The sequence below is a fragment of the Mollisia scopiformis genome (genome assembly GCF_001500285.1).
Source record: "Mollisia scopiformis unplaced genomic scaffold LY89scaffold_20, whole genome shotgun sequence".
In the NCBI taxonomy this organism is placed as follows: Eukaryota; Fungi; Ascomycota; class Leotiomycetes; order Helotiales; family Mollisiaceae; genus Mollisia; species Mollisia scopiformis.
The window spans coordinates 1,094,811-1,116,698 of record NW_017263600.1 but is presented as its reverse complement, the minus strand read 5'-3'; the positions used below and the strand labels follow the sequence as shown (position 1 = coordinate 1,116,698).

Genomic DNA, 21,888 nt, shown 5'->3' with positions numbered 1-21,888 from the left:
GCCGCGGCCCCTTAACGGAACATCTCAAGCCTCTCCCATCTTTTGATCCTCTATGATGCGATGCAATGCAGCCAAAAGCTTCGAGTACAGGAGTGCGGAAGTCGAGACGACGAGCCCAGTTGTCGTGTACGGAGTGTAGGAGGCGGAAGCAAAAAGTGAGTTGGATCCTCGTCGTTGAGATATGCGTCTGATTGCGGCTGCAGTGTAACCCGAGAGTCGAAGGGACCTGTGGAAATTGTATGAGGCGTTATCCTCCTGTACAGTGCATCTTTCTCCCTGATCCGAGGAAGCCTAAGGAAGATCTTGACGTGATTATTCCAGAGTTGAAGGGTCCTGTAACTTTTGATGCAGGAAGTGGAAGTTACCCTTCGGATTCGACGAGGATTATCCCCCGTTCTGAGACGGTGCCTTCGAGGAAGACCTTAGCGCCAAGTCAGGGTGAGGTTACTTCTGTCTGTCATTCGGATCTCGAGCTTGAAGTCGCTTCTACCCTTTCCTCAAGCTTGGGATCGAGCTCTATAGCTACCGACTTGAGTTCAAGACGAAAGTCGAGATCTGATACACCAGTCGACGACAAGAAATCAATATCCCAGTGCTTAGAAGAGCATGGCCACTTCCAAGCGTTTTCGTCGTCAAGTCCAATACCATTTGCCGGGGCACTCACTCAGATCAATGGCATGCATGGAGCATCCGTGAAAGACTCAATGCGCAATGCTGAGCTGTGGAACTTCTGTAAGCTGCCTGAAACTCTTCATGCTCGATCAGTTGATGACTGACACTTTTCCTTAGTTCATTATTTTGTTGTTCCAAACATGTGTTCTGTTGATGGGAGCACCACTTCAGCCTTGTTCAGGAGGGAAATGCTTCCATGGATGATTCAATCTCCTTTGATGCCTCATATCGCAATTTTGATGGCATCAGCTTCTCAGACAGCAGAGCCAACTTCGCTGATCGTCAAACCTTCGGAGATGATTGCAATAAAATCTCAAGTCCTGGGTCTGATCAATGACTTTCTCAAACAAGATTTCACTTTGGTAGGCGGAGAAGCACTCCGCGCTGTGATCCATTTAGTTGTGATTGAGGTAAGCGAAGCTCTAAGGACTACTGCTTAAGACTACTAACCTTTCAAGTGGTGGTGGGGCACAACATCCAGCTTGTGGGCGCATATGGCAGGTATTAAGCAAATGATCAAGCTTCGCGGAGGTTTTCAGGCAATGAATGATCCTGTGCTACAGCAAGTCTTTTTGGTGTAAGTACTTGAGTCTGATACATTGTTCCAGCTAAATGCGTATAGCACCGACTTCGAACTTGCTTGTTGCTTCGAGCGAGACTTGTTCCTCATAGACCCAGCCATGGCGAATCATATGGACATTCCCATTCCTCCGACATATCCCGAGTTTCTCAGAAGTCCGCTTCTTGCCTATCATGAGACATTCCGCCATGATAGAATGGTGCTTGGCCTCAGCCCGGAAGCAGCAGAGATCTTAGATGATGTCCGATTCTTGACGTTGTCCATAACCTCGCCCTCGGATACGACCAGTACTCGCAAGATTCAGAGCACGGCAGCTTGTAAGCTTTTGCCCTTACTTCAAGACCCAAATCCCCAAGCTGACCATATTCAGGGCTACATGAAAGAATTTCTACATCCCCACCACTCGTCCCCAGTCCCAATGCTCCTTTTATCACAGTGACAACTTCAATGATCAATCTCACGGCCCTGCTCTACACTCTCTCAATCTCAATGCTTATCCCGATCTCTGAGTTGTGGACTACGACCCTACTTCATGAGTTTTATACCAATCTATACTCCATTAGCATGAGCCAATGGAAGGAAATCCCGGCTATTTTTCTTTGGGTCTTGCTTGTCGCATGTCCGGGGAGTCAAGAAGACCAAAGAGGGAAATGGTTGAGGAGGAAGATGGCTGTCGCTGGGATGCAAGTTGGGATGGAAGACTTTGGCGTATCGATTGGTTGTTTGCGGGCGTTCTGGAGAGTCCAGAGGTGGGTTCAAGATGAGGGATCGAAGCAAGAAGCGAGTCAAGACGGCGCTGGTTGAACTAAGTACTAGCACGAAATGCGATGCAACTTTGGAGGACAACCGTTTACTCTTAAGTCTCCGAGCTTTCTATTGTTCCAACAAATCCGTGGTGACTGAAGATGCAAAGCCAACGATCTTTGGGTTACCACCCTCCACACGTCTCCAGCACCAAATATACTCAACAATGCTTCACTCTCAGTTCACGCATAAAAATGGTATTTTACATGAAACCTGCTGCTGCAAAATGAAAGGAAATTCACCCGGCTTCTCATACCAACACCATGGATTATCTGTCCAGCGTGAGTTATACCAGAACGTAGGCAACAGGTGCCAGGCTTCATCCTCTCCATACTGCCACATGTTGACAACTACATAGTCTGGTAACTCGGAAGTCATACCGAACGAATCGTGAAAGTCGACTATAATCCCAGCATTATATCCGATGACCTCGCAATCTTGTCGCATGATGAAGAGCTCGTGGGTGTTTTCGGTGGGAGGTGAGTATTGACCGGCCAGTGTGTGGCTGACAGAGACAAAATAACATTAGTCCTGATGGTCGGTGACGGGGTCGTGGGTGCAGAGGTCGGCGATGAGAACTTGGTATCCGCGAGAAGCTAGGTTGGAAGGTTGCATATCTGAAAGAGAGCTGATGGGGTTGCGCTGCTGGCGGAGAAGAAGAGCAAAAGGAGTGCGAGAGTGATGAGAAGCATTCTGTCGGGTACTGTTGTACTTGAGTTGTATTGATATGCAGCAGAAAACTATCTTCGAGGACTCTCTTCGACAAACAGCTTTGTGCTCTCTCTGGCACTAGGTGTCAGTTCGAAGTGCTTCTTGCAAGCAAGGCTTTAATTCATTCCACTACTTTTGGTTTCGGCTCTTGAAAGATAGAAAAGGAAAGAATGGAGCTTACTCTGATGATCGCTATTCATTGATAAATGAAATCTCTTGCTTACACCCATCTGGCGAAGAGCTGATGCTGGGATCAGATAAAAGTGCTCGCAAAAGGAGATGAGTCAAAGTGGAAGAACAGGTGCTTGCACATTGACTAAATGACTCGAAGACATGGAACTACTACTAGTGATATTCATCCGATTATCAGACGGCAACACGATCTAATTTCAAGTAGTTTGATCCGTGAAGAGTAGTGTACCAAGATGTTCTTGATGACAAGAATCATATCAGATCACCTATGCACCCCCAACCTTCACCCTGTTTGTTTCATCTCAACATCGGTTGTCTTCTCGTCCACCTTAGGATTATTCTCAAGTAGAGAGTCCGTCCTAAGTCCCTCGATAAACTCGCCATTGGTCTTCGACTTCTTACTCCGAATTCCAAAAGTGAACAGTGCAAAGGATGCAATCGAATGTCGTCCTTCCCACAATGGCAATAGAGTGATGACAGAGCTAGCATAAAAGGCCCAAAGAAAGACGACGACGATCCAGCCCTTGAAGAATCCTTCTGAAAACACTAGAGAGAGGAGTCAGTTGAGTACATAATGGTTTGCAAGTTCTCCGTACCGTAACTTGTCGCATACATCGGAATCGGCCAGAGAATCAAGTAAGCCAAGGTTAAGAATATGCTTGCAATGATGGACCACTTCCTTGCTCGCAGAAGAACACTATCGTCTATTTCCTCTTTGGTAGCAAGAGCTTCATCAGCTGCCAATGCGCTTGGCATCGTTGGAAGTACGACAGGTGTTATGTCTGCATCATCCGCTTGCTTGATGTTCTTGAGAAGATGCCAATCATAATTGTCTGGTCTGAGATAAGTAATCAATGGAGTCAAGACAATCGGTCCACCAAGGGACATCATGTTCCCAGCGACCAGTGGTAAGTTCTCGCTGGTAGTGGCGATGGTGACGGACCCGAAGTGAGTGTATGCCGTTGCTAGCCATGCAGCAATGGCAGCTGTGGATGAGATTAGAGGTGACAAAATGACAGCTGCTTTGGACTGTTTCTTCCACATGAGCGTGCACGCCATAGGTATAATAGCGGAGTCCACGATGATGCCAATGGCGGTAACGAGAAAGGTGACTGAGAAGCCCGCGTGATTGAACCCCACCGCGATGGCCGAGGCAAACAAGCCAAATCCGACCACAACGTAATGAGAAAATCTCACAAGTTGCTCTCCAGTGGCTTGTGGATTTATGTAAGCTTGATAGAAATCATAGGTGAGGAGCGCTGCAGTGGCCACTGTTTCTGATGACATCGCTGAGGTGACCGCCATGAAAGCCATCAGGAGAACGGCAACGCCTCCACCCTTGCCCATCACTGCCAAAGCTCCATAAGGCATCGCCAATCCAGTTGACACCTCTGCCGAAGTCATGCGATTGGGGTACGTGGGAAAGCTTGGCAAATGTTCGGTCGCGGCAGCTGTCAAGCCAAATGTCGTTGCAAGTACGAAAGGGATGGTGAACCAGCTGGACCCTCCAATTAAATATCCTGCTAAGGTTGACGATGGATCAGCAGCAATTGCCTTTTGAAATAATTGAGAGTCCACAGCAGCTGCGAACCCGGCTCCTACAAATATCAATCCAATGTATCCACCTCCTTGACTTCTCATTGTCAAGTATGATCCGTCTGCATTCCCCTCGACTGGATGAAGCTGGGCAGCTGTTTGAAGGAGCTCAAACATCTTGTCTGTGGATCCTACTACATTCGAAGTGGTGTATACAGTGAAGAGTGCGGTCAGCATAATCACGTAAATTACCACGGTATGAGCCTGGCATGTTCAGTCAGCTAGACTCTTTCGCTCTTTTCTTTGTGGACCTACCCAGTCGGTCAAGAATGTCGCTTTGATTCCACCTAGAAGCGTGTAAAACATAACACCAAGAGGAAAAAGAAAACAAGCAGCATCTCGATTCATGCCTGTCAAGGCCGAGAAGACCGTGGAACCTCCAACAAGGAGATTGACAGCTTGAATGATTTGATAAAATAACGAGTAGCACCCCAGAGTGATGTGGGCTCCAGCGCCATATCTGGTGCGGGCCACCTCGAGAAAAGTATGTGCATTTGGAGCTTTTCGTTTCAACTCGATTGCAGCGACAGAGAAAAGCAAAATCTGTACGGATGCTCCAGCGCCATACCAGAATGGTCCCGATACGCCGTACAAATATCCCTCTATATTTATCAGTGCCAGGTTCCTTCTGTGGTAGCGACCAAACTTGACTTACCTGTAGTTGAGGTCAGTAAAGTGGCTGCAATCGTCCAGGATGAGACGACAGCAGACGCAGTCAAGCCCGTCTTCACGGAGTGCTTTGCAGTCATGAACATTTCAGAGGTTTGTACTTCGGCGAAGTATCGCTCCAGACCCCACGAAACAGCACCCATGCCCAGGGCAAACGCAGCGCCTAACCCAACGATAATTCCATATCCTACACCTTCACTGAAAACTGGCGGAATTGAAGTAGCCATTTCGAGAACTTGAACTCAGGCGAGGTCGAACATAGTGTAGAGAAAGTGCTTTTGTACTCGAAAGACCACCACTTTAAGCTGGAAGTACACATCCTCGAGATACCCTATCTCCATAGTGTTGGCCAACGGATAGATATCTTCTTGATAAGCATAATGAGACCAACGTTGTTTCCCCGCTGATCACCTGCCATGACGTCCATATGCTGTCTGCCAGTCAACGAAAGGTTCCTTGCAGGGACGAAGGAAGGGCGACAAGCATTGAGGATTCCATAAGTGGGATTTTCAAACGAATTACAAGTAACTTTGTATTCAGACCTAGCCAGGAACCTCGAAATCTCCATAACATAGACTTGCTCCTAGAAGATAACTTCAGCGAGGGGCGGAGATGGCCTACCGAATGCCTAGTCGTATCAATTCTCACCTCAACCATTCGTTTGAAAGATCGCGTAGATGCCATAGCTGGCTCTACTTCCCCGATCTCTTATCAACGGCCAAGTGTCAAGGTCGGCCCTTAAATTGGCTCTCTTACATGTGCAAGTATCAAATCCTGGCTTCGGCAGATTCTGTTTGCATCTAACCCGATATCTGAGTTCTGAAAGTGGGATGAGTGACGTTAGTTTCTTAAGTGGATTTCTGAAACTGGATGACTAATCTAACATTCAACGACAAACGAGACTTTCTCCTCGAGAAGTAGGAGATAAATTCAGCATGGAACATTTATTATCTATACTTGATGAGGACGTGGATGTATGAAATGATTCGGCAAGCTGATACACCTTACAACTTCTTTTACTGAAGATAGCTTGTATATGTGAAACCAACGATGATCTGGTGATGCCACTCAGGCTTTCGAAAGTCACTGCAATAGTTTTCAAACGTAGGGAGAAGAGATAAAGTTTGAAGATCTTCGTATGATTGAATTCCATCCAATGCAGCCTGATCCAGCAGATTCGTACTTCTTACAACAAGACTTCAAGCTTCACTCTCCACACCAACACTTCCCACCTCAGTCTACTGACACGCGAGAGCAAACCTGCAAGCCATTTGCGGAGGTCCTGACTGATTGGCATCAGGATTCCAGCATTCGGGACTGGGATTCCATACACTGCTGTACCACATTTCGGGGTGAATACCAGTTCTTGTTGACCGACTAGTCATAACCAAGATGTAATCCGGCATTTCAGATGAGAAGCCGAATGTTTCATCGTCATGGAGCTGTATACCGGGATTGTATCCAATCAGAGAACAATCGTTTCGAAAGGCGTAGAGACTGGTTACAACATTTATGTTACTTGTAGTGCCGATCCCATTCGAGAAATGGCTTAAGGTGGAGAAGTAACATATTCCGGGGTTGCCGTTCGTACCAATGTTCATGGCCAGCTGGTGGGTACATATGTCGTCGACACACTGCTCAACGAATCAGCACTTCTGGAGAGTGGAAAAGAGATTTTGAGGTTTCGGAGCTTGGAGCCGTCTGAAAACTTCACAAACAGATGACGGCCATTGCTTTTATTCCTCATGACTTAAAGGTTGAAACAAGTGTCATGTCTGGAACTATGCTGAAAATGGCGGTATGGGGTTCAACTTACGATGGGATCACAATCATGGGCAGGGAGACTGGACTTGGTAAGGTTGAATAACTGAGACGCGGTCGTAATCTCAGGCAGAGCGGTGCTGATAGGACCTGAGGGTACCTTGATGGCACCAAAAGCAAGGATGAAGAGGAACAAATTGAATTTGTGGGCGACCATGTTGCTGAGAATAGGATAGCAGTGGTAGGTAAGATGTGAAAGTTCGGTGTTGTATTTTAGATGAGATCGTTTTGCCGAAGTAAGACTTTGTGAGGTCCAGTACTCTGTGGAGGTTGCGTGTATGGTGAAGGAGTATCCATGAACTCACCTCGACGCCCTCGAGAATTTGTACGCGCTCCTGAGTAAAGAACTTTGTCGGTTCTCTCTTGAGTCATGGCAAAGTGACGATTCACCAGCTCCAAGTCTTGGGGCTCAGCACCCGGTCCACTCGCTTGAGTCATGATTCAACACGCAGTAACAGTTGGTGGTCATAAGCATTGAGCAGCTGCCGACGCGGTCAGCTCTCTCTGATTGGAGAAAAATTGTTCTCCGGTGCTGATGAAAGGATTAGCCAGAGCATGAGATCGAATAAAGCTAGGACACGAATGTTGAAAATGGAGTTTGAAAACTCTTTAGTTGGCATCTGTCGGTACAAATTAAGAATTACATCACATAGCTTCGAGAAAGGTTTTTCATTTCCTTAATAAACCTCAACAGCTATGATCCAACGCAGTAACCGCTATCTTTATGTCATCATGACACCGCTTTTTGTAAAGTCATTCACCCCTCCATCCAATGCGTATCTTAACTCAACCGGCTGGAAATGAAAAATTGAGGTTCTAAGGAATATTTCCACATCAATGTCCAACGCCAGGTAAATAAGGGCTACCTCAGCAGGGGAAAGCTACGCGAGCCCAAGCATAATTCCACCAAACATCGTCTTGCGCAGTACCAATACCAGTGTATCCTGCCACGAGATTCGCCGTGTCTTCACTAGGAGCCACAAATTCTCCATTATACCAGATTCCCATTGCACCAATAGGATCCGGAAACCAAAGGCCACTCTGACAGACGATAACATAGTGAGGCAGTTCCGAAGACATTCCGAAACAATCGTTTTCGGCTTGTCCGTTGAGTTGCTTTCTATCAACTTGAGGGTTGTATCCAATGACCACGCAATTGTGGTCAAAAACATAAATCGCGACACCGTCGTAGGCGTAGCCGGACGGAATTGGAATTTGTATGTCAATTGTTGCAAGTGTGCACATGTTGAGATTGGTTGGGTTTGCTTTGCAGAGCAGTGCATTGACAAGATAGGCGCGGTAATCTGAGGCGCCTCTGGAATGAAGTTCTTCGACAGATGTGCTGCTTGAATTCAGGTATGGTGCGGCGCTCGCCGACGCGAGGAGGAGTAGTATGGCGAAGAGTATGGTAAAGATGTTTCGCTTGTTAGGTGCCATCTTGTTGATTGAGTGCTTATGTTTGTTTCTGCCGGAAGTTCGTAGTCCAAGTAGAGTGAAGTTGTTCACCGATGCTTCATCTGAAAGAGTCTTAGCCGTGCACATCTGGTATGGATTAAGGAGAATCTTACGAAGACCTGTGGGGGGTTTCTTGGCCGCGAATGAAATACTGTGGACTGAAGGGTTGTGGATAAGGTAAAATGGTATCTCGTCGACGAATCTTTGCGCATAAATTGACAAGGGAGTCTCAAGTGCGGGTAGGGTGTTGATGTTTAATGGTGCCGTATTTGTTTGCTCGTTGATATGTAACTTAAAACAAGTGAGGGCCAGGTTGAGCAAAGAAGTCGTTTATATAAACCATCTCTACTCAAGATCCCAAGAACCAAACAGAATTTTGCGCGAGGGTTAGAGTGAAGCTTTTCACGTGTAATTCCAAAACGAACATGGAGAGTAGCGTTGTCAAATCTCATTCGACAAGTCCGATGTCTCCCTCTTCATGTTTGAGTTGCATAGCATAAGCTCGTTTCAACAGCCGGTTTTCTCAAGTCCTTCGTAAAATGAAAGGTGCCTATATTTCTCCTGATGGGCTAGAGAGCTTGTTAAAATCAAAGATTGCAGGGTTCTCGCTCCAATGGGTAAAATTCAGGCAGTGTTTCATTTATCTTTTGCAAAGCAACGTTATTGAGATGAAGTCTCAGAAAGGCTTCGCAGTAACGCAATTATTCCGCCATTCAGATCATCCCAGCAGAATGCCTCAAGCAAGTGCAATCCTGCAAGATGACTCCCATCACCAGCTATCTACTTAGCAACTGAATGCCATTCTGTACCAGATCCATGGTGTCCCGCTGGAATCGACAGCCTGGACACCATTCTCAGTCCAACCCGCGTCGATATTGCCCCAATCACTGGTAGGATAGGTGTGGACGTTATTGTACCAGAAGTCGATATCATTCAGATCGTCGAAGACAAGGCCAGCATGGATGACAACGAGGTCTGGGAGCTCAGAAGACATGCCGAAGTAGCTTTCTTCGATTTCGCTGCGAGGAACTGCTCCGTTGTCTGTGGTAAGTTAGTACAATATTTTGAACAAGTAAAAACGAAACGGTAATATGGGAGGGAGGAAACCATTGGTTCTGGGAGAGTATATAGGAGGGCTCGAAGATGAGTAAGGTACTTACAGCCAATAGTGACGCAGTTGTGATCAAATACCCAAAGGACCGGATCAACCCAAATGGAGTTATCGACATATGAGATGAAGCACACTAGATGGTATTAGCATTGAGACCAATGTAAGTGATGGTATAGATTTTCTGAGATGGATGACTGGTCGTCGAATCAAAGCTGAGGAAAGGATATGGGAAGGAGTTCATACTGTTTCCGTCATTGGGATTGTTCTTGCACAGGGTGGCTTGAATTGGGTATTCGATGATGTCTCTGGCACTGATTGCTGGGCTGGTCTTGGCAGATTGATCTTGAGTGGGAATCGCCAAGACAGTTGAGGTGAAGATGGCCGCCAGGAGGGTAACGAAGGCGAACATGTTGACAGTGAGTTGAGTTCTTTTGTTGACAAAGAGTATGTTTGCGCTTGTGAATTGTGGTTGACGTTATGGAAGGTTGATGGACAAAGAAGAAGGTTTCTTGTTGGTGGTCAAATTGTTTTGTGATGTTGTGATGTTGTGGTGGGCGGCAGGTGGTGGATGGAAGCTTTTAAGAACCTTGGACCAAGTTCAGATCGTTCGTTGAGTCAAAGGAAACTCCGAAATCGGTCGATAACGAGGCTGAGAAGGCTCGAATTCACCTATTCTGGCGTTCAAAGCAGGATGGAACTATGTGAAATATTCTTTAGCACATGTTTCCTGATTTGATTATTTTATTGTTCACTTGTTCACTTGTTCACAGCTTCTATTGCCTATTTATTGCTGAATTCTTCGTGAAGTCCATTGACAAGAGAGAAAACACGTTTTGTGCTGTCTCCGAAAACAGAACATCGGATGTTACCTGACCAAGCAAAGCATTTGTCTCTTTTGATCATTGGTCCCCTATTTCATCAACTTATGGAAGATTTACAAAACTCGAACCGCTCATGATTTCTTCGTAAAGCTCACCTTCAAGTTTTGATATTTATACCGGCTCTCAGGATGTCACAGCATTTGAACTTTGCTCTTACATAATTGACTATCACATATTCCATCAAATTGCTACTTTCACTTTGCAGCACCGTGAATAGCATCCCGCCGCCCTCGCTTAATTAAGGGGCTTTCACTCAAGGCTTGGCATAGCAAGATGATGTCCAAGTTTGGTCTTGTCCCGATTGAGGAGGGGAAATGATGAAAGCCCCACCATTCTCAGATAAAAGCGCACTGATAGTCTGATTTAGAAACATATTTATTTCTTTGTTTACATGAAGGGAGGATCATTGGGATGGTTCATCACGTGGGATTGGAACTAACACGAGTGATCTGCTGCCTTACAAAATGCTTGCATTGCTTGAAGAAACCATACTTCAATCTAATCTATCTCCGAGCACACACCCCCTAGCAAATCCAAACCGCCCTCTTAAGCACATACCCATTCTCCGCCTCCCCACCCTCCCACCCCGCATTCCAATACCTCTGATCCCCGTTCCAATTCTGCTGCCACCCACTCATACTAACCCAATAATCATCATCGATATAATTCTGCATAAAATCACTCTCTGTCGCATGCACGGTGACCGGACCTACCAATTCATTGGTAGACATCGTATACGTCCCGTCGCTCAGAGCAGACCAAGAGGCCTCAGAGTCCATGGCCTAGATGTCGCAGGAGTTGTCGAAGAGGTAGACCCATGCGAGCTGGTTGGTCGGGTACCCGACTACGGTGGTGGTGCAGAGGTTTGCGCCGGTGGTGGGGAGGCAGATGGGAGTCGCGAGGCCGAGGTCGTAGTAAGGGACCGGGGCCGTTCCGGAGACTTGGCGGGTGTGGAGGGTTGTGTTTTTGGGGGCGGGTATGGCTTTTGTGGGGAGAGCGAGCGTGGTTGTTGCTGCTGCTAGGGAGAGTGCGAGGTAAGTGAAGAAGTTTTGCATTTTGAATGTTGATAAAGAGAGTTGTGTTTGAGTTTTGTTGTATAATGATTGTGTTTGTAAGTGAAGACTTAAAGTGTAATATGTTGCCAGCAACGTGTGTGGTTGAATGATATTTTTTGTGTTGATTTTTTTTTGTTAATTTTTTGGGGAATTTCTGTAGGATGAAGTTGGGGCTTGGGGTGGATGATATTATAAGGACTAGACAGACAATCGTCTTCTACTCGTCAAGGAAGTCAAGACCTGAAAGGCACTTATCCATTGACAAAAGCAGCTGTCCAATCATCAAAGCTGGATTCCAAAGATCTGTGAAGATCTTCCTTGTTCTCATATCCCAAATCCCCACACTGAGACAAAGAAAGGTTGCTGAAATGATAAAGCAGCAGAAGCGAAGCGGATGATAATTCAAAGAATTCTATTTTGGGACTTCTGATAATGATTCCAAGTCAAGGCGTCTCAACGTATGGTATGACGACCGACTTTCTTGTAGCAAACTTGAATGTTAGTGTGTCGAGACGCCTTCGCCAACAGCTTGCTGTCCAAGTTGCCTTTGTATCCGAGTTCTCAGTCAGCTTTCATCCGGTAGACAAGAAGAATATTGTCAAGAGCGCTTGAGAAAAAAGAACTTTGATCATAATATTTGCAAATAAAAGGCACGCGAGACATGAGATTAGGCCTTTTGAGATGAGGCTTGACATATGAAATATGATCATGACTTGGGATCCTGATTAAGGATGTTTCGCCGACTTGAAGATGAAATTTCACTCCAAATATCTCTTGGCGCAGATGGAACTCGCCGCGAACATATGGGGTACATAATTTGGAAAAGGGGTTTCTCAACCATTCAAGAAAGTAGGCAAGAAACATTGGTATGAATTTTCACCGAAGGCGGCGCGAAAGGCGCACATTGCACATTGCGCAAGTAGCGCAAATCACGCGGAATGCGCAAAGTGCGGAGAGAGCCGACTAAAGTACTTATTGCGACGAAGAACCATTAGTCTACTGATCCATATGCCCTACTATCGACAACTATACTAAAGCGAGGAAAACCTTTAATCAACAAAGAGACAACCTTGTGCTCCTGGCTGAAGTAACAATGATAGGGGATAAAGGAAGAAATCACGATTAAAGAAGGCACGTGATTATTCCTTGATGCTTTTTGGAGGTAGCCTTGAAGCTCCAGGAATGAGGGGCTCTATGATATGAAACTAGAGGGCGAAAGTCAGGGGAGAGAATGTATGTATGCTGCACCTAGCATATAAAATACTTGAGCAGGTCATCTCGCTTAAGCTCAAGGGCGGACGCGGAGAACGCTGTTGTAAAAATTGGAATCGAGCTGCTTTGCCAAAACATTCATTGCCATGAATGTGCATGCAAAAGTTAGAACATAAGAGGATGTTGTGCCAGAGCTTGTCAGACAATGTAAGTGGGAAAAGTAGGTTCTTCGAGATGTACGCAACTTCATCTATTCTTGATCTCTCAAAGTTTGGTTAACGCTTAGAACTTAGCATACTCATTCTGTCCCACAAACTCTGGGACAATGGTAGCTTATATTATAACTGCCGTTATGAACTTGAATTACGAGGGAACATGATTGGTATGAGATTCTGAATTTTTTGATAGAAGTATGTAAGGTTCGGAAAAGGACTTCTAGCAAAAACAAAAGCTAGAACTGCACGCCAACGCTTGACTCTCCTCACTTCTAGCTCAGATGCAGTATGCTTAGCCAGAATAACAGGAATACAGAGAACAGACTAAAATTTTTAAATAACACAGAGCAAAAGGCAAAATATCTAAGGATATCAACAATCAATCGAGCTTAAATCAAAAACAACCTCAAACCCACCTCTCTCTCTCGCCCAGAAACCAAAACTAAGCCTCCCCATCACCCCCCAACCCAAATACCCCAACCCAAACCCTCATACACCTAACCTCCTCGACACCACCGACCGCTTCCGTCGCCTCCTATCGAAAATCAGTATACACTTTTGATGGAAACCAAAGAGTCGAGGAGTTGAAGCAGCGTCTTGTTCATAAAGCAACTCCCGAGAATCTCGCTCAGCTCCTAAACTGAAAAAAAAATCCAACGTACCCTCAGCGCCCAAAACCACCCCTCAAGCACAGCCCTCTCCTTCTCATCCCTCGCAATCTCATCTAAACCCCACCACTCCCTCTTCCCCCTCCCCAGCAAATCCTTAACCTCCCAATACCCATCCTGCATCTCTCTATCCGTCTCCAGCATTTCCTCTCTCTCCAACCTAAACCTCGAGGGTACCGAGGCTTTGATCTGCGCAGGCGATAGAGCGGTGCGGATATTGTTTTCCGAGGGGGAAGAGAGGAGGGTCTCCATGTAGGTGAAGAGCAGGGTGGCGAGGATGTGTGGGGTTGATGGGGCGGGGGAGAGGAGGGAGGGGGAGAGGGACCATTCTGCGATGCAGAGTTTGGTGGTGTGTGGACCGAGAGAGGTGAGGAGGGTGGGTAGGGTTGTGGGGTGGGGGAAGTAGGATATGCAGTCTGGAGTTTGTTTGTTAGTGGGAATGGAAGGAATTGGAAGGAAAGGGATGAGATGGGGTTGGGATGGTTACGGGAGAGGACTGCGTAGTCGTATTTTGGGCCGGTGTAGGAGGTTAGGTAGGTTATTGTATCCATTGGGCAGTGGAATGTGACGCGCGGGCCGAGGGGAGAGGATTTGATGTGTTGTTGTGCTTGGCCGAGGGTTTGGGGGGAGCCTGTTTGTGTTCGTTAGTCTTTAACCTCTTTAAAATTTCGAACAGAGGAAATTGAGAATTAGACAGTTCACAAGATGAGAATAAAAAGGAAGAAAAGCGACGAACCATAATCCAAACTCCCCGGATCAATAGCATCAACATGTCCATCCTCACCAACGGCATCAGCGAGTACAACAGTCGTATCACCTTGTCCGCAACCAATTTCTAGGACGCGAGAGCCAGGTTTGATGTTCCAGAAGGAGATGAAGCGGAGACGGTGACGCATTTGGGATAGGAGGGATGGGGAACTTGTGATTGAGTCTTTGCGAGTTTCGATGAAGTTGAGGGAGATTGGGTGTGCCTTTTCGTTGAGATCTTGTGGGTTCATGATCTTATATATGGTTGGAGAGAGATGAGATGTGGGTTTTGAAGAGTAAATTTTGGAATTAGTCAAAGATTTGAAGGAATATAATTGCAATGATGGACTTTGAATTGGACTTTCTAAACAGTATTAAATAATCTCTTATATCACATCTCGTAATACAGCCACCAAAAATCTCTTCCTTGAAGCATGTTTGATGCAGCTCTGATGACCAAGTAAATGACTCAGAACACGTGACGACGATAACTTCATGCAACCCAACTCAAGTACCCGCAAGTCTTTTCGGGAGCGCAATAGCGCAATTCTACCACTTGGAGAGAATGGTCACTACTCAAAGCTACAAGCGGGTATTATTCATATTCATATTCATACATATGAGCGGGCAACTCGACTCTTTGACTCACAACCTCGGCGTCTCCATAAGCGGAGCCAGGATTGAATAATTCCCGTTACAGTATCAATGTTGCAGCTCGGGAATGAAAGAGGGGACTTACTGTACTATCCACCCCCATGAATAAAGGGCCGGTGGAGAACAATAGGGCTGAATAGCAACAAGGGGGTGTCTGCCAATAAAATTAAAAGTGTGATCTCCACCTTAGAAATTTCTAGATTCCTACTGGCACACCCCCTTGTCACTACACAGCCTCAAAATGTCTCCACCGGCCCTTTATTCATGGGGAGGGGGGGGGGGATAGTACAAATCCCCAAAGCATCTTTATCGTCCGAGATGAAGATCTTGTGGCTTGAGTGCCACAGCTGAGTGTTGTGATTGGCTGGATTTCACGTGCCTGAATTGGAAGGTCGAGATGATTGATCGATACAGTAGTGTTTCCGAAGCCGTTCTTCGGCCGATTTATTTTACAGTAGAAGCTTCCACGCAGGTTCCCGTCAAAAGGAATGTTTGTTTGATGCGATCGAAGCATGACTGCGTGGGCTGGTACCTAGGCAGGTGTTACTGTACCCTTTCCTCAGCATCGGGGGTCTCGTGCGGATGCTGATGCTGATGCTGATGCTGATGTGATGCCAGCAACCAAGATCCGGGATGGTGGGGTGACAGAGTTTAAAGTACGGCATTGGGGTTGGTGGTGGTGTGTTGGTGTTGTGCCCCGATCGGATTGCGCATTCGGATTTTTGCCTCCATGTGCACCGTGTGTGGAGAACGCGGGCCAGGATGTTGCGCCAGGATGCGACGGTGATGGATTGCTTGAGTGAGGGGCACAATAACAATGGGCCGTGATAGGTTGGATGAGGAGATCAAGCTTCGCTGGGATTGAATTTGGTTGGGAAGAAGGGGATTGTGGCAAAAAGGGAATCTTGCGCGTGGGAGAGAGGAGAGGAGAGGAGAGGGACACGGATACGAGAGCGTACGATGGCTCGATGGATGCAATTGCGCCTAGGATGGACAGCCGCAGATAATAAAAACAAGAACGCCGAGAAAGAGAAAAGCTGCTGCAGGTCGTCGTCCAAAGAGCGTATGTATGTGGCAAGAGTGAAGAAGATGCTTGGCTGGGTGTTGTATTCATACAGTATTGATTTGAATGCGTGTGAGTACTCAGAGTGCCTCTTTCAGGGGAAAGCAAGACAGCAAGACAGCAAGACGGGCTGGCAAAAGGAAGGACAACCTGAAACACATACCCTTCGCGCAGCAAGACTCGACCTGCGAATAGCAAGCCGGGAGTGCCATCAGAAGGCAACGTGCATCTGCATGTTCATGTTCTGTCTGCATATCCATATCCTGCTTCTTTTTATACAGTACCCGTACCCACCCTTTCAGCCTACATCTTCCTTTTTCGAGCGGCGGGAAAGTCGATAACGGTCGGTCTGTGAACGAGACAGCTGAACCTCGTCTGTCACGGACTGAATGGGACGGTCAGTCTTTGTGCTGCATCTCAACGATGAAAGTCGTGAGAACGACGGGCCTTCGCAAAGTCCGAAGATGAAGGCTATGAAGAAGATCACAGCGAAATGCGGAAGGTCATCAGTTGTCCACCAGCCTTCTGCTTATTTCAAGTCACTCAAAGTGCGACTTCGGTACTGTACATTTCTGGGGTTGACTTGGCTCAGCACTAGAAGCTGCGAAGAAGATGGCAGGCCCATATTAATATACATACCGAACCCATAAGCGAAGCGCGGGCGAAACGACCTTCCTGAAGAGCGAGGAAGTTACTTAACTCGAGGCAAGTGAGAAGCGAGAGCAGGAGGAAGAGATCCGTTTGGTGATATATGTCCCGCAGCATACTATACTATACTACACCTGGGTTCCTTCCTGCCTATGATGGGATGGGACCGGTGGACATAGATTGCAGACCGAGACCGAGGCGAACTTAATCAACGCGGAGTGAGTAGTAATAGATGAAGGCAAGAACGGCCGGCCACCTTATGGATTTTTGCTATGGTGAAACGCACCTCTTCCATGTCATGATTATCAGAATAAATTGGGACTCCGCAGGTAAGGGAAGACCAGGGAATGTAAGGCAGAGAAGGTCATCATCAATCATCAATCAGCATCCGCGAAATGTGCCACTCGTTTGCGTAATTGTGGCCCCCAGTTATCCTCAGCACCAGCAGCAGCACCAGCAGCAGCAAGGTCCACTCCGTCAGTAATAGAAGGCCTCTAGCGGACTTCGAGAACAATTTCTGTGGCCACTTTACTGTAAGATCTCGCGTCACTCCCGTCTAGCTGTATATAGCTTAGATGTCCCACGCTCTCCCGGCTCATCCCAGTCAGAGTCCCGAGGCCATCCAATCACTACTCATTCTAACTTTCTAGCTCAACGCCAACGCCTGAGAGACCCAGTTTATTCTCTTCGGCCACCAATGGAGCTTCCCATTCCCGCAAGCCCCCCGGCGTACCCACATTCCATGGTTCTGACCAGTCCTGATGCACGCTTGGCCTCTTTCCTCTCTCATCTCACGAACTCCTCCTCCACCTGTTGCTGCTGCTCTTGGTCCAGTGTCTGTCTCGACTTCCGTCCCCAAGGTTTCCTCCGTCCAACAACGACGCCAGGCCCGTCAGTCTAAAAGTAAAAAGTCTAAGCTTCGAGACCCAAACCCGGTCAACTGAAGCCAAGTCGATCCAGTCAAACTCAAGTCACAATTCTTAGTTTAGACTCGGCTCACTTTGACTCTCGATTATTCTGCTCCGTTCTTGTTCTGTTCCCTTGTTCTTGTTCTCACTCAACTCACTCTTCCCCCGTCAACATCTCCGAGAAACTCGGACAGACAGACAGACATCTTCAACTCCAACCCTCACCCAACCCTCAACCCTCAATCGTCTGTCGCATTCACACCCGCCACCCGCCACCCGCCACTCAATCCCCACGACTACGAATGATTCTCGCATCGTTATGACGAGGACCTTCTTTGGCAGCTCTTGTTCGTCTCCATAGGTTGTCCATTCCATTCCAGCCTTAGCGATCCCCCAGCACATACCGCATTCGATTGCTCGTGCCTGTGCTTCTGCGCGCGAACGGCAGTCTTGCAGCAGAACTCGAGATTTCCATGACATCCGTGTACCACCAGGACCCAATTGATGTGCTGCGAGAGCCGGCCCACCTCAATTCCCACCTGTTCTCTTCCCCCCACACGTGTGCGAGTAACCTCACCTCGCTGTCGGCCTCCCTTTCGAAATAATTGTTGTTGAGATACACAGAGAGAGAAAAGAGGAGGGAGGACCCTCCGAGACCGTCCAGGGCCGAATTCCAGCCGCCCTTGCCTTCCCTGCAATCGCGAAACATCGCCCATTCACTGGGACCTTTCGCCGACGGCAACTTCGACATTCATCACATTCCTCCCTCCCTTTGCGATACATCGTCCTTCACCACGCCGCCTCCCCCGTCACGCCCCCGACGAGGCCCAGAGTCTTTCTGACGAAAGCCTGACTCGTCTGAACAACCAAGCGCTCGAGCCATCTCCGTGCGACACGGGGACTTTCATACAAGAGATCGCATTACTTACGGCGTCCCGGACAATATCATCTTCCATATTTCTAGGGGATAAGGCCACATCCACTGCGATTGGGGACGACCAGAGGGGACATCGACTTCCGCTGTCGCGGTGCGCGAAGCAGTTATGGACTACGCGGCATGCAATGTGGTGTATGTGGATCGCACAGCCCAGGAGGACAAGTTGGTGAAGAGGGACGATGCGACATTGTCCAGTTTAGATAAGCCTCCAAACCATGCCGCAGATAATCATGCGCCGGTTTCCAATGCTCCCAGTCCCGTGGAAGAGAACCTCCAAGTCTTGCTCGAGACATTTAGTGAAGGTAGGTTGCCAATGTCCGTTCCTCCCAGCTTAACTCTGACATTCTTCAGTCCATGTCTGCACATCGGGGAAAGCCTGTGTCTCGAAACTCTCCGAGTTGAATCAAGCGTCGATTGTCGAATTAATACCTACCCTCGTCCTCATTGACATCCCGTACGAAGACCAATTGAACGAGCGACCGGGGAGAGAAATACGGACGCCATCTCCAAGCTCGAAGCAACAGATTGGAATACTCGAGGAGCGCTCTGATGAGGCATACGGCTTAAAGCTTCTGCAGTGGATAGCATCGGAAATACAATATCAGAGCTTATCAAGGCTGGTGGTTCCAGTGGCAGTCGTCTCGATACCAGAGCATAATTTGCTGCCTACGATATCCAGATCACGGACAGACTCCGAATCAAGAAAGCAATTCAGCTATTCATTTTCGCAGAAGAAGCGCGCTGGATTGGTCAAGCCATTAGATCAAATCAGAACCGTCCGATATCTAGATATCGGAGCTGTAGACGTTTTGACAAGTCCACTTCTGCACGAACGACTACCCAGCCTAGCAATTCATGCATACAGGGCGCATAAGGATGCGTCTAAGGAACAAAGAGCACTACTCGAGATGAAGCGAGGCAGGAAGCGGTCTTGGGTAGGAGTGGATGATTCGAAGCCGTACGCGTATTTACGGGAGGCAATGGTCTCAGGCTTAATGGATGGTATTTGCAAACTAGGTGGAGAGGATGAGTCTTTTGGTCATGTCAGGATCTCTATCGCATTAGATCGCCGCGAGAAGATCTCAGCAGCTGTTGCTTCATGGAATTTCTCGGCCCACGATTTCACAGACGATGAGCTGTTGCATGCAGCACTCCTCATGCTACAGCATGCACTTGCAATGCCGGAATTGGAGAAGTGGCGGATATCGACAGGTAAGGCGGAACACCTTGTGATCATGTTTCGGATTTTTGTGCTGCCGTATGCTAACATCCGACACAGAAAACCTCACAGGCTTCTTAATAGCCAGTCGTTCTGCGTACAATGCCTTTGTTCCCTATCACAACTTTCGCCATGTCGTCGATGTCTTACAAGCCATCTTCCACTTCCTCGTGCGACTGGGAAGATTACCCCCGTACCCCGCTGCTACGACTTCCTCGAGTCTACCGCCGTCCCCAATCGCACAGCTTATTCGACCTTTCGACGCTCTCACGTTACTGATCACCGCCATCGGTCACGATGTTGGTCATCCTGGCGTCAATAATGCCTTCCTGGTTACTCTTAATGCTCCTCTAGCTCAGCTCTACAACGATAGATCAGTTCTCGAATCATTCCATTGTGCGGCATACTCGCAAATTCTTCGTCGTCATTGGCCAGCCGCATTTCAAGGAGTTGAGATGAGGCAACTCATGATCAACTCCATCCTCGCAACCGATATGGGTCTTCATTTCGATTACATGAAGAAGCTTGGATGGCTTCAAGATAAGTTGCACGAGAACGGAGGTACTGATGGCTGGAATGGTAGACTTATTGAGGAACAACGGACTCTCGCTTGCTCATTGCTGATCAAGTGTGCTGATATTAGTAATGTGGTATGTGAACTTCTGTTGTTTTCGGTATCCTGCTGATAATGATAGGCTCGAAAATATAATGTTGCAGCACAATGGACAATGATATTGACGGACGAGTTTGCTCGCCAAGCCTCGATGGAACAAGATCTCGGCATCCCTTCCGCGCTTTTTGCAGCTCCCGTACGAGAGGTCGTCGAGCTTGGAAAGTCCCAGATTAGCTTCATGAACATGTTCGCCATACCATTGTTCCAAGGAGTCACTGATGTCATGCCAGGAATGGCCTTTTGTGTGGAAGAGCTTCAATCTAATAAGGCTGCTTGGGAGGAGAAGATTGCAGATGAGCAAGCGAAAGCAAGACAAGACAGCGAAGATTCGTTAATGAAGGACGGCATGTTCTCCCCGCGTACGATGAGCGTGGCAAATCCTTCTGATGCAAGTCACCAGAAGTTAAGTAATGCCACGTTGTCCCCTGAGCCTGACCTGAGGAAGACTGTATTGAGCAAGCCCTCTTTCACGCCTGCGAATGGTGTCTTGGACGAGACAACACCACATCATCAATCGCTTCCGGAGATCTCGACGTCGCCTCTTTCCCTGTCGGAAGCCTCATCACCGGCAAGTGAAGCAGACACCGCTTCAAAACGGACTGTCAAGCCAAGTCAACTCCAGCTCAGCTTTGCAACAGCTAGTGCTCCTGGCTTGCTTGACCATCCCAGTCAAGACTCCCACGTACTGCCCAATGGCCAGCTCCAGATGAATGGCTTTGCGGTAACGCCATCACTGGTAACCGATGCTGTCGTTGTCGATCCTCCAACTCCTCTGGAACCCAAATCGCGAGGCTCGGATAAGCTACGAACCGAACGTAGCAGCGAAGGAACAGAAGGCAGCAACTCGGCTATTGGAGATTGGACGAGTCAAGCTACAAGCGCAACAACAGGCAAGATGCCGTTAAGTCCTAGCACTCAAGGTACAAGCATCATGAGCGATTCAGAATCTCTTAGCAAGGAGGGCAATTCGGTCTTAACACCTACAGGGACACCAAATCGTATCGAAACTCCGAACCACGACTACCGAAGTAGTCCTTGTCCCAGCTCAAGTCCGACTCCGAGTCCTCGTGACAGTAGACAAAAGGATCAAAGCGAAACGTCATCAGCCGGTGATGATGGGAAGGAAAAGGAAGAGAACAAGGGAATGCTGATTATGGACAAGGTCAAGACGTTAAAGAAGAAACCGAGTCGATTCCGTATGAACTTCTGGAAGAGGAGTAAGAGTTCGAGTCCGCCGATGCCTGTTGGGGGAGCACGGGTTGGGGGAAGCGAAGATGATGGACGGAGCCAGTGAATGAGTACGGCGTGAATATCGGCACGACAACAGATGACAGCATGAAGAGAGAAGAAATGTAGGATTAATATGTGGAGTCCTATGTACATTGTACACGACCGAT

General features: G+C 47.7%; 8 protein-coding genes across 8 annotated transcripts; 3 read left to right on the top strand and 5 right to left on the bottom strand.

Annotated features, from left to right (window-relative positions):
- Positions 1–800: 800 nt before the first annotated feature.
- On the top strand, positions 801–2,442 carry LY89DRAFT_756462 (uncharacterized protein). Its single transcript, XM_018221378.1, has 4 exons — positions 801–1,070; positions 1,131–1,249; positions 1,295–1,569; positions 1,623–2,442. The coding sequence occupies exons 1-4, from the start codon at positions 813–815 to the stop codon at positions 2,054–2,056; spliced, it is 1,086 nt and encodes a 361-aa protein (XP_018067446.1). The 5' UTR covers positions 801–812; the 3' UTR covers positions 2,057–2,442.
- Positions 2,443–3,119: 677 nt separating this feature from the next.
- On the bottom strand, positions 3,120–5,551 carry LY89DRAFT_200794 (Na+/solute symporter). The gene is made up of 4 exons (XM_018205787.1): positions 5,211–5,551; positions 4,811–5,157; positions 3,556–4,759; positions 3,120–3,505 (listed from the first exon to the last, which is right to left on the bottom strand). The coding sequence occupies exons 1-4, from the start codon at positions 5,449–5,451 to the stop codon at positions 3,243–3,245; spliced, it is 2,055 nt and encodes a 684-aa protein (XP_018067445.1). The 5' UTR covers positions 5,452–5,551; the 3' UTR covers positions 3,120–3,242.
- Positions 5,552–7,912: 2,361 nt separating this feature from the next.
- Positions 7,913–8,587, bottom strand: LY89DRAFT_673187 (uncharacterized protein; the record flags this gene model as incomplete). Its single annotated transcript, XM_018213343.1, has 1 exon — positions 7,913–8,587. One exon carries the CDS (start codon positions 8,585–8,587, stop codon positions 7,913–7,915), a length of 675 nt encoding a protein of 224 aa, XP_018067444.1.
- Positions 8,588–9,284: 697 nt separating this feature from the next.
- LY89DRAFT_737982 (uncharacterized protein) lies at positions 9,285–10,020 on the bottom strand (the record flags this gene model as incomplete). The annotated part of the gene is made up of 3 exons (XM_018220319.1): positions 9,285–9,541; positions 9,661–9,744; positions 9,855–10,020. 3 exons carry the CDS (start codon positions 10,018–10,020, stop codon positions 9,285–9,287), a joined length of 507 nt encoding a protein of 168 aa, XP_018067443.1.
- Positions 10,021–10,956: 936 nt separating this feature from the next.
- LY89DRAFT_756450 (uncharacterized protein) lies at positions 10,957–11,681 on the top strand (the record flags this gene model as incomplete). The annotated part of the gene is made up of 1 exon (XM_018221377.1): positions 10,957–11,681. The coding sequence occupies one exon, from the start codon at positions 10,957–10,959 to the stop codon at positions 11,512–11,514; it is 558 nt and encodes a 185-aa protein (XP_018067442.1). The 3' UTR covers positions 11,515–11,681.
- Positions 11,682–13,108: 1,427 nt separating this feature from the next.
- Positions 13,109–15,131, bottom strand: LY89DRAFT_687954 (uncharacterized protein). Its single transcript, XM_018215614.1, has 4 exons — positions 14,379–15,131; positions 14,130–14,273; positions 13,637–14,058; positions 13,109–13,509 (listed from the first exon to the last, which is right to left on the bottom strand). Exons 1-4 carry the CDS (start codon positions 14,638–14,640, stop codon positions 13,417–13,419), a joined length of 921 nt encoding a protein of 306 aa, XP_018067441.1. The 5' UTR covers positions 14,641–15,131; the 3' UTR covers positions 13,109–13,416.
- Positions 15,132–15,498: 367 nt separating this feature from the next.
- Positions 15,499–16,326, bottom strand: LY89DRAFT_200651 (uncharacterized protein). Its single transcript, XM_018205786.1, has one exon. The coding sequence runs from the start codon at positions 16,155–16,157 to the stop codon at positions 15,603–15,605; it is 555 nt and encodes a 184-aa protein (XP_018067440.1). The 5' UTR covers positions 16,158–16,326; the 3' UTR covers positions 15,499–15,602.
- A 2,379-nt stretch (positions 16,327–18,705) lies between these two features.
- Positions 18,706–21,785, top strand: LY89DRAFT_673183 (HD-domain/PDEase-like protein; the record flags this gene model as incomplete). The annotated part of the gene is made up of 4 exons (XM_018213342.1): positions 18,706–18,901; positions 18,951–19,811; positions 19,879–20,468; positions 20,514–21,785. The coding sequence occupies 4 exons, from the start codon at positions 18,706–18,708 to the stop codon at positions 21,783–21,785; spliced, it is 2,919 nt and encodes a 972-aa protein (XP_018067439.1).
- Between the last annotated feature and the right edge of the window lie 103 nt (positions 21,786–21,888).

Bases quoted from the DNA above. Each gene is read 5' to 3' on its own strand.
- LY89DRAFT_756462 (XM_018221378.1), top strand. From the start codon at position 813: ATGTGTTCTGTTGATGGGAGCACCACTTCAGCCTTGTTCAGGAGGGAA. The intron at 1,071-1,130 runs GTTGTGATTGAG...TAACCTTTCAAG, and splicing joins TCCGCGCTGTGATCCATTTA to TGGTGGTGGGGCACAACATC. The intron at 1,250-1,294 runs GTAAGTACTTGA...AAATGCGTATAG, and splicing joins CTACAGCAAGTCTTTTTGGT to CACCGACTTCGAACTTGCTT.
- LY89DRAFT_200794 (XM_018205787.1), bottom strand. From the start codon at position 5,451: ATGGCTACTTCAATTCCGCCAGTTTTCAGTGAAGGTGTAGGATATGGA. The intron at 4,760-4,810 runs GTAGGTCCACAA...TGAACATGCCAG, and splicing joins CGACATTCTTGACCGACTGG to GCTCATACCGTGGTAATTTA. The intron at 3,506-3,555 runs GTACGGAGAACT...TCCTCTCTCTAG, and splicing joins GATGTATGCGACAAGTTACG to TGTTTTCAGAAGGATTCTTC.
- LY89DRAFT_687954 (XM_018215614.1), bottom strand. From the start codon at position 14,640: ATGAACCCACAAGATCTCAACGAAAAGGCACACCCAATCTCCCTCAAC. The intron at 14,274-14,378 runs GTTCGTCGCTTT...GAACACAAACAG, and splicing joins TCCGGGGAGTTTGGATTATG to GCTCCCCCCAAACCCTCGGC. The intron at 14,059-14,129 runs GTAACCATCCCA...AACAAACTCCAG, and splicing joins CGACTACGCAGTCCTCTCCC to ACTGCATATCCTACTTCCCC.
- LY89DRAFT_200651 (XM_018205786.1), bottom strand. From the start codon at position 16,157: ATGAATACAACACCCAGCCAAGCATCTTCTTCACTCTTGCCACATACA.